This window comes from Drosophila guanche, unplaced genomic scaffold (genome assembly GCF_900245975.1).
Source record: "Drosophila guanche unplaced genomic scaffold, DGUA_6, whole genome shotgun sequence".
Classification (NCBI taxonomy): Eukaryota; Metazoa; Arthropoda; class Insecta; order Diptera; family Drosophilidae; genus Drosophila; species Drosophila guanche.
Window position 1 is genome coordinate 4,917,086 of NW_022995750.1, and position 13,597 is coordinate 4,930,682.

The 13,597-nt window shown below is 43.3% G+C and overlaps 3 protein-coding genes across 9 annotated transcripts in view; 1 reads left to right on the forward strand and 2 right to left on the reverse strand.

The window, feature by feature from the left end:
* LOC117586653 (glutamate [NMDA] receptor subunit 1) overlaps window positions 1-13,597 on the reverse strand; it is a 14,444-nt gene continuing 847 nt past the window's right edge. The window contains exons 2-15 of the mRNA XM_034276891.1: window positions 7,486-7,782; window positions 7,278-7,400; window positions 5,750-5,974; window positions 5,457-5,659; window positions 4,228-4,393; window positions 4,054-4,159; window positions 3,832-3,992; window positions 3,547-3,763; window positions 3,292-3,487; window positions 3,009-3,221; window positions 2,361-2,789; window positions 1,720-1,892; window positions 1,406-1,662; window positions 1-1,337 (exon numbers count right to left, since the gene is read on the reverse strand). Coding sequence (XP_034132782.1) covers window positions 1,005-1,337; window positions 1,406-1,662; window positions 1,720-1,892; window positions 2,361-2,789; window positions 3,009-3,221; window positions 3,292-3,487; window positions 3,547-3,763; window positions 3,832-3,992; window positions 4,054-4,159; window positions 4,228-4,393; window positions 5,457-5,659; window positions 5,750-5,974; window positions 7,278-7,400; window positions 7,486-7,692 — 3,009 coding nt within the window. The 5' untranslated portion in view covers window positions 7,693-7,782 and the 3' untranslated portion in view covers window positions 1-1,004. The remainder of the gene's footprint in view (window positions 1,338-1,405; window positions 1,663-1,719; window positions 1,893-2,360; window positions 2,790-3,008; window positions 3,222-3,291; window positions 3,488-3,546; window positions 3,764-3,831; window positions 3,993-4,053; window positions 4,160-4,227; window positions 4,394-5,456; window positions 5,660-5,749; window positions 5,975-7,277; window positions 7,401-7,485; window positions 7,783-13,597) is intronic.
* Window positions 4,624-5,288, reverse strand: LOC117586662. 5 transcript variants are annotated; one of them, XR_004574003.1, is made up of 2 exons: window positions 5,023-5,288; window positions 4,624-4,966 (listed from the first exon to the last, which is right to left on the reverse strand). XR_004574003.1 is itself a non-coding variant. In XM_034276911.1 (2 exons), exons 1-2 carry the CDS (start codon window positions 5,278-5,280, stop codon window positions 4,713-4,715), a joined length of 492 nt encoding a protein of 163 aa, XP_034132802.1. In that variant the 5' UTR covers window positions 5,281-5,288; the 3' UTR covers window positions 4,694-4,712. The 5 variants fall into 5 exon arrangements, 4 of the variants coding, with proteins under 4 accessions (XP_034132802.1, XP_034132801.1, XP_034132800.1 ...); XM_034276911.1 differs by having other exon boundaries at window positions 4,694-4,954; window positions 5,031-5,288; XM_034276910.1 differs by having other exon boundaries at window positions 4,694-4,966; window positions 5,031-5,288.
* The window catches only part of LOC117586649 (inositol 1,4,5-trisphosphate receptor), a 23,205-nt gene continuing 17,602 nt past the window's right edge, over window positions 7,995-13,597 (forward strand). The window contains exons 1-2 of one of the 3 annotated variants that reach the window (XM_034276883.1): window positions 7,995-8,248; window positions 8,854-9,037. The gene's annotated coding sequence lies outside the window, so the exon portion shown is untranslated. Of the gene's footprint in view, window positions 8,249-8,778; window positions 9,042-13,597 lie in introns of those variants that run through there. The other 2 variants (XM_034276884.1, XM_034276885.1) reach the window with 2 other exon arrangements.

The window sequence follows — 13,597 nt, forward strand, 5'->3', positions numbered from 1 at the left end:
ATAAACTGTTTACACATTCAAAACATTTAAAATTCATATTTCGCTACTAAATTGTATTTGGTTTGACGAATTTCCCCTTTGGAATGCTCCACAATCATGCTGTTAACTTCACACTGAATCTTACCTATATATAATATATAATAATACTATATATATATAATATGTATACATATAATTTGTTTTCTGTTTAAATTTCATTTAAATTTCATTTAAGCTTCATCGAGTTTAGTTTTTGTTGTTTAATTAGTTTGCTACTCTTAGGCCATCGCTTGCTGAAGGTTTTCTCCCTAAGACTTTGTGGTTAATAAAAAGGTTTTTCGGTAAGTTTTAGGTAGTAAATCCGATCCTAGCAATTGTCCAGGATCAGCTGAAGGTAAGTATATGTAAGTTGTACGGGCAATCGGAGCTTTCGTTTTATGTTTCGAGCTTAGTATATAAGGTTTAAGTATAATTTAGCATACACCTTGTAACAGTGGGTGGGTTCTGTGATGTAATATGTAGAAATAATTATTAGAATAACAATAGATCGAAGTTTTCTTATGGAAAAGCATTTGAAAAAAGCTAAAGCGGGTATATAGATAGTAAGTTGTAACAGTAAGCACATTGAAAGCAATCCGATTCCGATCCGAAGGGAACTCCAATTCCCAGTTCCCTCTTCCCTGCTAAATCTCTCTCTCGTTTAACAAATCCATCGAAAACTACACAAACTTAACTGCAATCAAATAAATGCTGACCTATTAAACTATCCAATAATTTCTGTAAATACATATAGACTCTGATATAACAGATTATTGCAGGCACAGGACCGGAACGGACCGATCAAATGCATGGTTAAAATTATTATTGTAAAACTTTGCCAAGTCCCGGTCCCGGCCCCATTCCACACATAGTCGTACATCGATAACAAACAATTTCCTGACTCTCCATGAACCCCATTTGAGCAATGATATACGAGTAAACGTATTTTCTACTATCTTCTAAATGCATTGGCAAAAAATGTTAACTTAAACGACCAGATGAGACACATCGCTGGTGTACCCGGGCGAGTAGCGCGGTGGCAAGACATTCTGCTGTGGCCGTGTCCTTCCGAGCATCCCTGGCGTGGCACCCATCACTTTTGGCGACTGTCCAGGCTTGCCCAGTTCGTAGGGGCGACGTGTTCGCAGCACATCGGCCGCATCGCCAGGCCAGGCACGCTCCGGTCCCAAACGCTGGCTCAAGCGTGGATAGCGCCTCTTGTCCACCGCCAGACTGATGGTACCCGGTGGATGGGTGGAGTTGAGTCCCACATTGTACTGTCGCTGCATGGCCAGTGAGGCGCGTATGGTCTTACGCTTCTGTGAATGATTTCAGAGGTTTAAATGAGTCTATAAAATGAGTATAAAATAATCCCAATATCGCATACCTCTATGGTGCCACGCCATTTATCGGCTGCATGTCGGGCTATATCCAAACGTTTTTGCTTTTTCACTTGATGTTTTTTATAGATCACTTCGATGATGATTAGACCCACGCCTCCAGCAATACCTACACCCACCAGAATGAACACCCCAGCCATGTTCTTGAGACCCAACGTATTGGGGGTCTTCTCAAAGAGTTCACAATTCTGTTGTACATGTCCATGAAAGATCCACTGTTTGTCCAGCTTTTCCATGAAGCCACCTTAAAGAGGAGAAAGATTAGCAATCCGTGGACTGGGAGTGTACTCTCAGCACTTACTTTCATGGAACTCTAGGATAGCTAGGGTTACAGCATCTGTCCAGGGTGAGCCCTTTTGCAGGCCTATGCCATAGCCACTGCGTCCGAAGAGCTCTCCAGCGGTCACCAGTTCGCAATCCTTCGAGGCCTCGTACTCCAGTCGCGATGAATCCCAAATGAAGGCCATTAGTTTGCTGTGATTATAGATTACATGTAGATCGTATTTTAGTCACGTATCATGAGGGATTCATTAACAAGGGATTGGTACAACAAGTACGATTAAAAAACATGAAGAAGTTAAGGTTTAAGGGTTTACGGGGTCGTTTAAGTACGGGGGGAAGGGCAAGAACAATTCGAACACGATACCATTAACGAGTACAATATTTACTAGAGAGAAACACAGAGAGAGAGAGAGAGAAAGAGAGAGACAGCGACAGAGAGAGAGAGAGAGAGAGAGAAAGAGAGACAGTGGTAATTTGTGTAGATTAAGTTCTTTGGTTTGAAGAGTGAGAAGAGTACTTGTTGTTGTTGTTAGGGTATTACGAGTACGAGCACGAGTACGAGCAGTAGATGTAGAAGATCTGCGTTCTGCAAACATGCGACTATACAACTCTATAGATTTCAGCTACGAAAATGGACGAGGCCTGTGGCGCCCACGTTACCCCTTCTTCACGTCCTGAATGGCCTGCTCGGCGGTGGCATAGTTGTTCGCCTCCATTGTGCGATACATGTTGGACAGCTCGACCTGCCGCCGGAAATACATATCCACCGATGAGCCCTTGACGGTGGCACAGGTCAGGTTCTCCATGGTGTTCCTCAAGCGGGCATCGTTGATGCCGCTCAGCTTCGTCTTGGGCCGCTCCAGCACGAGGAAAGCGGCCAGGTTAGCAGTATACGAGGCCACGATGATCATGGCGAAGCCGGCCCAGACCATGCCTAGCACTCTGGCAGAGAAGCTGCGCGGTGTTCCCTCACCGATGCCACTATTGAGGAGGACGCCCCAGGCGAACCAGACCGCGGAGCTGAGATTCAGGGCCTTCTCCTCGTTGCTGTCCGAGTGCGAGAGCTTGAAGCGTCCAAACGGTGAGAATCTGAGTGTAGAAAGCATAGAGTTAATCGAATCCTCGAGCAGCGAAGGTCCAGGGTGAATGGGTGAATGGAATAGCAGCCAGGCACGGATCGCTGCGATTCAACCGTCCAATGCAACGATCATTTATGGTTTATTTTATGGCTACTACTATGTACGATCTCTCTGAAAGTGTTTTGGGGATTGCGGGTGATGGTGTGCTCGGCAGGGGGAAGATACTCACCTGTCCAGCAGATAGAGGACCAGAGCCACTACATGAACCGACACCATTACCAAAATCCATAGCGTGTTACTAAATGGCTGCAGGAAAGACACGAGAGTACTCGATCGTGACGGTTTCTTCTCGAGTATTGTAATGCCTTGATACTTGAAGGGTTTCGAGAATTCAATGTACTCGGCACGCTCCGGATTGATGGTTAATGGTGCAACGATCATGCTAAACGAAGTGAGAGTCGGAGAGTTCCCGATTAGTGTGGATTTCATTGGTTTCCCTTCATTCAACTTACTCGGCCCGTTCATTGACCAGCTCCCCCATAAGGCCCGTCCACTCCTTGCGCAGTGTTATCGCACCCGAGTTGTTGCGGAGGATGTAGTGCCCGAACTGTCCATCGGGGGAGAGGGCTAGATCGTAGGTGAAGTTTATCCGCTTGGATAGTTCGATGAGCAAATCGATGCAGTACCCACGACAGCAAAACTCATTGGCTATACAAAGTACAAGTTAGAGGAATGCTCTCAGTGAATGATCCAGGTCTGAGTCTTACCAGTGGAATCAGTGGCATTGAACAGCGGACAGGGTCGCTCATCTGGCTCGCAGCGGAACTCGTCATCCCCCATGCGACGCACATAGACAAATGGCTTCTCCTCAATGGTCAGCACTTTCAGGTGAGTGGGAATCATAATGCCCTCCGGCTTGCGGTTCTGTTTGCCTGGCCAAATGATTTCGCTGTCATTGATATTCATTCGCATTTTGGCACGCATCTGCAGAAAAAAAGGATCTTTAATCATTAAAGTATTATCTTAAGCTGGAGTATCTCTGCAGAACCTACACTATCGTAGCTGAATTTTCCCACAACATGTTTTTTCTGCTTCTCGCGTATGTTGATCACATCGTAGCCGGCATAGATGCGATCGCCATTGTCATCGAACGCCACTTGGCCTGTCTCCCCCGTAATATTGCGACTCTTCAGGTACTGGAACAGACGCTTTCCTGCAAAGGTGACATTAGAACGGCTCCCCAATTAGGAAAGATCACGGCTCCAATGACGCACCCGATTCCCAGTTGACGGCCGAATCGCCGCAGTCCTTGGGCGCCTCTGCAATGGTCTCGTTGGATATCATCTCCTTGATGGCCGAGGCCAGGACATAAACGCTGTCCTGTCAGATGAAAATCACATCATGCATAATGGAGGCTCGAATCAGTGGCGGGACCCACTCACACTTACCCTAATGTGTCCCTTGTCGCTGTGAGCATGCTCCAGCTGGAGGCCCAGCACTCCGTCCGGCGTATTGTTGGCGAACAACGCCTGCTCCGTCACAATCCACACATGCCCCTCCCCGGTCATGTTGTACTCGCCGGCGTCCCGAAAGATGACTTGGGCATCCTCAGTGCTGCACAGAGAGAGAGAATAAACCAGTGCATAAATAACCAGAGCGCTTATGATAATTTTTTGAATGCCAAATGGCATGTGCAAATGGCAGAAGCCACCCCATTTCCAGGACATTTTTCAGGCGGTTGTGGGTGAAATTTTAAATAAATAAACGAGAAGGAAGTGCGATTGTGGTAGAGAAAACCATAAAGCGGGGACTTGTTGCAAATACATTTTATTTTTGTTCATTTATTCTGATTCTTGTTCAGCTCCAATGCAATTGTTTTAGTCAGAAATGTGCTATGACTGTCTGCATCTCCCGGCAAGAGGCGGAATCCTTCTTAAGCGGAAATCAAAGAGCGTTTGAAAACACCATAGAAGGAAAGGCCAAGCGCAATGAGACAGGTGCCGTCGCACAGTTCCCCAGGGCATTTGTTGCAAGGACAACGATGATAATCTTCCTTTCTAGCGGGAACCTTCTCGGGCACACACCAATTGCACTGCACAAAGAGGTGGTGGGACGTGAATTTGATCTGCTGACAGCCAAGCTCCTTGGACCAAGTGCAACAGAAGTAGTGATTCTCTGTAACGAGGTCTAAGGCATCTTTAGGATTTCTAGAGATTGAAGTATCTCTTTTTTTTACCTAGTACATTCATACCTTCTGGAATGCAGTCGGCTAGATTACTGCTACTGTGGCCATGCTCCAGAGGGTTATAGGTGCCCAAATCTGTGGCACTGCTGTTGCTGTAGTCAGGGGGCAGGTCCCTGCAACTGCGTCCAAATTCACTGATTTTACAATTTTCATTTGCTGCTGAACAGTCGTTGCAATAAATGCTCGCTTCGTGGCCATAAGTGGCAGCGATTGCCAAGCCAAGCGCGTATGTTAGGTAGTAGATAATTCCAGACATTTTGTGAATTAAAATTGAATATTTAAAGTCAACTAATAAACACTCTGAAGGGGCAACCAATGGCAACTATGGTTTCTGGGCTTCGATTGCAAATTAATAGATCTATAATGCCTTTCCTTTTACATCAAACCATCCGTCCAGAAATTAAATTAAATACCCATTAGTACCCCACTCACCTGGCATACATCAAATATACCCTCGACTGGGCTGTCTTCATGTCTATAAGGTGCTCTGTAAAACTCTCCAGCTTCGGCTCGAACTCTACAATCAGTTCAACGTTGGCACGCACATCGACATCATCGTAATAGGTCTGTGATGTGGTCTGGAAGCGCCCCAATATGGCACGTCCATCCGTGTCGGAGCTGTGTATTATGATAACCTGTCGCCGCCATTGAGGCAGACAAATTCAATGAGTCAATAAGTCATATTTTTGGTAGGAATAAGAGTACCGGAGGAAGCGCGACATTACCTTTGTATATGCAAAATGACTCAACATCTCCAGCCAGACGTCAGCCTGGTGATAGTACGGCGGCACGGTTCTGAGGAACGAGACGTGGATGTTCTTGTCGGAGAAGGCCGCATCCCGTGAGGATATGCCAATGACGGGAATTGAATAGAATCCGCTCGTGTAACTTACAGCCGCTGGCGACAAATCACCAGAGGTTTGCTCATGCGAAACGACTACGGCATACACCTGGGGGAAAACACGAGGTGGGAAATCAAATCAGTGGAAATGAGCAATGCCAAGGGAAATGGCAGGAGAAAAGTGTGACGAAGGAGTGCGACAGGGGGAAGGCAGAGCCAAACAGGCGGAAGTGTAAATGGCGCCGAGAGGGCGTTCAATTGGCTTCGCAAAAAATATGCCCAGAAAAAGTAGGTACAGTGCGGAACATAACTATTAGGAGGGGATGGAACTATATCGCTTATAATAATTCAGATTGAAACCAGCGGAGTGATTCTATTAGTGGACTTCATCCGAGTTTTTTTCCAAACTTTCCCATGTCTGATGGTTTTGAGCCACACTGTAGGCTATGGCAACCCCCACAGGAGTCAATGACAGTTGATTTGTTTCCTTCGCCTGGTAATGAAAGGTTCAAAATGGACGCACATCTTTTGCCCAAACGATGATAAATTCACTTTGGCATTAATGATGACAAATGTCCGCTCCCGAATACAGGCAGCGAATTGATTTAGACCTGCCCTAGTGGGCGTAGACGGTTATGCTCCTGGACCCAGACCCAGACCCACTCCCACAGCCACTGCTCCAGATAAATGTGCGCCGATATGTGATTGATGAATGCGTAGCACGATCCCAGTAGTTGGACGGTGGTCGTGGCCGAAAAACTTGCCATGTGCGGATGTTTGAGTGGTTTTTAGCAATGGGTGCAATGCACTTGGACACGCTTGTAAAATCTTCATCATTAATCTTTTTTTTTGTTTTTGCTTGTAAACGACTGCGCTGATTAATAGCCTTCTAATCAGTTTGCCGCTAAAAAGTGCAAGTGCATGTGGTGCAAAAGTGCATGGTTGGCGGGGGCAATGGCAGAGATTTTAAACCTTTACAACACGCATGACTTTTGAATTAAAACTCAAAACTAAAGCCATGAATTTTGGTTATACTGTTTGTGCTGGTAGAGCTGCCGGATCAGCGAAAAAATTAGCATGGATGATCATAAAATTACAGTGGGAGTAGCCAGACGGTCCGAAATATATCCGAGTGGTGCTTACGAACAAATTATGGGCTCGAAAGCTGTATTACTGTCAATTGTACATCATCACTGGGATTACCCATTTATAACTAGCCAACCAAAGAATGGCATCCACAAGATATTCACAATCAAATTACCGTCTGTCATCAGGCTATTTCCGAACCATTTCCTGTTGAATTATTAAAATGATGCTAACCAAAAGCACCCACTGGTGAGATGTCCTAGTGGAGAGGATTGGGGCACAAACGGAAGTGGAGGCATAATTGCATTCTGCATCGCATGGCTTACCCGATTCTCGATGAGCTTGTCGCACACATTGAAGACCGTCTTGATGGGATTCTTGTCCATGCGGATGGTCTTGTCGTAGTAGGTGACCTTTCGCGGCACATACTGCTGATCAAAGTTGAGATGCTGCACGAAGAAGGAAGGCGAAGCATTACAGTAGACAATCCGATTGGGAATCCAGTTAGCCTGGCTAACAGGCCTAAATTCTTACCGAAATGGTGGTGTGGAAGTGGGCCTCGCTCTCGGAATTGCTCAATACGCCTCCAATATTGTATGTCGAGGGATTATCGGATGCTGTGTGCCTTTGGGCGCCGGCAATTGCTGGCAGCGTCAGCAGGAGTCCCACAACAATGGCAGGCGCGAACAAAAGGCAGCGATAAACAAAGCGAGCGACGGCAGGGAAAGCAGAGGCAGCCATATTGTTGGGCACAAAGTTGTTTTGGGGGGGAAATGTGGCTTTTGTGTGTGATGTGATTCAATTGTTTTCCACCCAAACGTTGGACATTTTCTGCAATGGCAAGATAATTTTGAATGTTAATTTAAACGAATTAAAGACAAGAGATCACTGCACCGCCGCATCGATGAAAAAAAGTTCCGTTTCGCCAGCCAGATCGTCCAAAAAATATAATATTGGACGTGATGGCAGCGTTGTGCACGATCATATGGTCAGAGCTTTCTGGCAGCACTTGTTGCTTTTCAATGAATTTGAATTTGTTTCGTTTTTTTCTATCGTGTCGGTCGGACGTGTTTCGGTCGTGCTGCCCGTTGTGACGTCGTTGCTGTTTTCCGCCTTATCTACGCATACGCTGGCAAAACGGGGCGCAACAACAAAATCGGTTCAGTTCGTGTGCTGGAAAATTACAATTTCATACGCTTTAAGCAGCTAATTTATGGTTCAAATAATGGCCAATTCGTTGGCCTGCCGGCGGTGGGCGTAAGCCGTGCCCCACAAATTGGAAATGTGCAGTGGAAAAGTGAGAAAAATTGAAATTTTGGAAACGTATGAAAAATTGCCCATCGCGTTGCGCGTTTGGTTTGCCTTGCCTGGTGCTACGCTGGTGCTTGTTGGCTGGAGAAGTGGTGCGCGGGCCGGGAAAGGGAAACCCAATTGTTGACGTTGTTGTCAGCTCTTTTCGCTTTTTGCCTCTCCTTCTTTTAACCGGAATTGTTTGTCGCGTGTTTTTTTCTACGTTTTGTGTCTTTCTTATTGACAACCGTACCTCTCTCTCTGACTCTGTACCCACTTTTTGTAGCCGCTCTTTAACCCGCTCTTCTCTCGTTCTTCAAGCAGCATTGTTATTGTTATAATATGCGGTTTTTTGTACCCTCACAAGTGAAGGTATTGTGATTGTGAATTGGCATAGATGAAAACGAGTGTTACCAATGATAATTTAACAAAAAATTAGCAAGCTGTGGTTAAAAGTGTTTTTTCAATTTCTCGTCAATAGAAGTCAAAATTGAAAGAATAAATAATAAACCTCTCGTGAAAACGAATTTCCTATAAGGGTATCAATCGCTTCGCTTTCCGCAGTCTAAACGCCATTTGCTTTATTTATTATTCTTCTTTTTTGTGGTTAAGTGCGCGCACTCAAGGTGAAAATATATTAAAGTTCTTTCAAGTGCTTGAATCAAATAAATATTCAAATCAAATTCGATTTACGAGCTGTATGCCATTTCGTGTTTGGCTGGATGAATCAGTGGCTGAGCAAACCAGAAGCAGTTTTTTTTGTGTGTTTGAATACCCTTGGAATACAGTGCGATCTGTAAGTACAGCCCTTTAATTATAAAGAATAAGTTTAAAACCAGTATTAACCTGTTGCTCTTTTGCGCACTGGTTTAACAGGTTTTCCCAAAGGGCTAGCCGCTGATTAAAGTAGGTCATCATCCATTCCATCCAGACAATAAGCGCTCTTTCATATCAAGCTAATTATATAGATAACTATTATCTGGCCGACCGTCACGCCCATTTCAGACTGTTAGTGGGTACCGTTGAATAATAGAAAAGAAATCAAAGGCTGCACAAAAACCTTTCTGAGAATAACTGACTCGCTCTCTCCCTCTTTTGATACATTGCACTGAACAGAAGAAACAACTACCAAACGGAAAACGTCCTCTATTCAAACCAAAACCTTTTCCGTCAGCCTCACTCTCCCACCCACAGAATCAATTGCAATGCAGAGAACACCTTGCACTCTCTCTCTCTCTCACTCTCCCACCGCCAGCACTTATCTTGAATGAGAAGTGGTGAGGAGAGATGAGGAGGCAGACGCGTGTTTAATTAAGCGCCACATTGTTGACTGCCTGGTCCAAGAGAGCGGCGGGGGAAGCAGTGAGAGAGCAGTAGAGCTTTCTTGCCTGCAGTCAACTGAGAGTTCTGTTGAATGGCTGCTGGGTGCAGATAGGGAGAGGGAGGTGGAATATTTTGATGCTGCTTTTCCTTCAGCTGCACGCGATGAAATCAATTTAATTGCTTGGCATAAAAATTGCTTTTCCACTCAGAATTTTTGCACAAATTTACTGCAATCATGCACGAACGCACACAAGTATTTATTAATGCAACGACAGCTAATACGACCACACAATCACAACGACACCGACACGTAATGAGAGTCAATTAAACTCTCAGTGGAAATCAATGATTGGATCTGGAGAGAGTGCACACACAAACACGTTCACAAATTGGTATTCTTCATATTCAGATTGCATTTATATAAGGGGCGCAGAATTGACTCACTTTTCAGTACAACAAATTTAATGAAAATATGTCCCTTTCGGCAATCTCTCGACATCCAAGAAAACATTTTCTGCCCTTAACCCCTCGTATCTGTGGCAACAACCCACCTTAATTTAATGCACCTTGATTATGTGTAATGCAGCTGAATGGAGCGCCAAAGTTTAAGGTTGGGTAGCGCCGGCAATTAACATGAATAGACAAACTCGCGGACGTTCCGAAAACCGCTAAGCCATTCAAAAGCAACCAAAATATTTTAAAGCCTTGATGTTGCCGTAGGCAATTATTGGTGTACCGCAAACCGCTCCCCCGCAACCAGAAAACACAGCACTCAATTGTGGCGGTTCTTAAAATCTAAAGAAAGAGATCTCTGGTTCATTTGAAAAAAATGTTGCTTGAATTTAATCTTTATTACATAAAATATTGATGTAAAAGTTTTTGAAATTTTTGGGAAAGATTTTAGGAACACTCTCAATTCTGCTTACTGTTTCTGCACAGGCGGACCGCAAACCGCACTCCCTGGAGATTTCTGGAACACATTGAATTGTGTAAACGACAATTTCAGGCTATAAATAAAGTATGCCCCCACATCATAGCAACTCATTCGTACACTCTCTGCTTTCCTCTACCTCCCTGCCCTTTTTGAAAGTACTCCGAGCACACTTCATTGCAATTAACAAGAGTATGTGTGTGTGGAGGTCGTGTGGTTATCAATGGAGCAGACATGAATGTTGAAAAAAGTGTTCTCCGTTGCTTGTGGCTTAGCTGTGTTGGTGTTTGAGTGCTTTTGCCCCAGGTGAACCTCTCTCGAGCCCTTCAATAGAGACCTTTCAAAGACTAGACAAGGGTCAGACTTGAGAAAAAGAGCTGCATTACACACACATAGGGGAAAGGGTGTCTTCTAACACATAATTACTAGAGTACCACTTTTAATTGCTTTATGGCGGTTAATTATTAATAATAATTGTTGTAATGAAAACCCTTTGTGTTAATGATTCTACAATTGTTTTAAATCTACCTAAACTACTAAGTAGTTTTCACTTTTCTACTCGCACTCATTTCATCAGTGTTCATTCTCTCATCTCTCCACCAACCGCACTCATTTCTTATTAATCCCTATAAATAGTTGATTAGACTTTCAGCAGCTTTTGTTCTAGAGAATCTCATGGCTCATGGCCTCCAGGGAACCCTCAAGTTCAGGAGACTCTCCAACAGAGTACTCTTAATTTTCAGCTACAAAGCTACAGTTACTCTCCTTTTCCATTGATTCAAATCCCATACCCTAAATGGTTCATTGGAAATGCAGAAATCGAATGAGTAGGTCAGATGTCACTTAATGAACTATACAATTTCAATTGTATTTGGCTATTAAATTTCTTATTTATTAATTAATCTCCGAGCTTATTACCTCTAAGCTGGGAGAGATAACTCCAGATCTTAGTCAGCAGCTGAGTCAATTTCACTTTGTTTGTTCTCTATTTAATACCTACATATATGTATGAACGTACAAATGATTGTTTATTTTACTGTTTATATACTAGGTATCCCATAAAATAAGTTCAGATTAACTATAGTTTGTAGAAAGTTTAAAACCATCTGTGGATTAATGAGTGGCCAGAGAAGAATTTACTAAATAGTCTCTCCATTTCAAGTGACGGATGATTTACAATTTTATCAAGAAATCGATTCAAAGAATAGTTTTTTAATTAGGCTTATTTGCTTTTCTAATGATATCCATTAGAGTATTCCCAGTGCGGACTGACGATATATAGAATTTGCGCTGACAGGTTTTGTTTTACTATTTAATATAGCCCACGAAGTACGTGCCATGGCTAACATTTCATTTAATTTTCATTGTGGTTTTAGGTGCCTTTGGGCTTTCGGGGTGCGGGGATGTAATGCAGTTTCCGAGCTTGATTGCATGTGGGACGAGGAGAGTCCACTGAAACTGACTGCCACCCAAGCGAGTGTCGATGTGTGGATGTGGATGTAGCGGCGGCTTCAGTGTAATTTGAACTGACAGTTAGACAACAATGAAAGGGAATCTCATGCTCGACATCGACGGCCTGCATTTGATGAAAAGCTTTATTGAAATATTTGCGGTTTTCGATTTTCTATTTGTAATGTCTATTTTTCCATTGACATAAGAGATAGAGATACTTTTTAATGAAGGTCCAGCAGGTGCGAGGGCAAATTGTTTGACTTTTTTCATTGTTCATCAAATTGCAAATTGAATTTCAATGTTTCTGTGTTGGCATCGGATCGGATACTGTTTAAATTGAGGATATCCTGGATATCCAAGTCGATCGTCCTGGCTCGTCCTTAGGCCAATTGTAAGATAATTGAATTTGTACACAAAAATATAAATGGGAATTGTGCCCCCTATTTGAGTGCCAACAACAAATCCCAGAAGAGTCATCGTCTTCGTTGTCGTCTGGCGGCAGACAAAAGCTTCAATCAAGAAAGTCCCCAGCCCGAAGAACTTTTGAACTTTGTCTGGGAGTCCGCCCTGTATCTACGCCCTGTTGCTTTAACCTTTTATCCCTTTTTCTTGCCCCAATTCATTGTGCTCTTTGTGTGCTCCGTTTTGTGGCTTAGAAGGGGAAAGCCATCTAAGCTAATAACCAAGTCAAGGATGTCCGTCCAGAAGCCCAGGACTTTTGCTAAAGTGTTCGCAATTCCATTCGATATTTTTTGTGTGTTTTACAGCCATACTCGTATTTTCGTAGGCAATTTTACACAACCATTTTTCACACACGAATAGCCAAAACATATGTATGCCCTATTCCACTTCACTGCTTCCCCCAATCCCCATCCCTTAAGGAATACTGATGATAAGACCTTTGAGCCAGGGCCCCAGTTTTCGGAGCCCTCACTCTGTGCATGATTTCAAGCGTTGCACCATTGATGGTCTCCACGTTTTTTTCTTATTTCTCTTCATTGTTGGGGATAAGTGCTTTATGGCCAGAGTCATTCGATTCGATTCGACGGGCTTGGGCAACTATTTATATAGGTTTCAATGAAAAAATAGAGCATATATTTGAAGAGATTGCTTGCTCTCTGCTTCACTGCACATAAAGAAAATAATATAAAGGAAAAGAGAGAAAAGTTAAATGAAAAATATAAATTAGCTGAGTAATTATCGTTTGCATTCTTGAGACTAAGATACTAAGGTAAGCTATTCGTTTAAGGATCTTTCACATTATAATTCTTTTAATAAAATATTTTAATTTCAAAATCGGTTTTCACATCAGTTAAAGACACAACATTTTTTATTCTTTGGAAAATTGTTCTTCTTTATTGTTGATTTAGTAACCCTCAAAACATTTTACATATGTAACTTTCTAACAGCTTTCCATAGAAATAAGTCTGTATGTTTTATGTACACTTTATGTAGTTTTCTTGCGAAAAATCCTTTCGCTTGTCAATCGTATGCACTATTTGAAGTTGCGTTTCCCGATAACCAGGAACTATTAAACAATGGCATTAATCTTGGATCATTATCGAACAATGGTAATTTCGTATGTAAAGGGAAATTTCGCTGTTTTCTTTGATGGGGGTATAACACCTTATCAAAGAGAGGCGCCAGGGC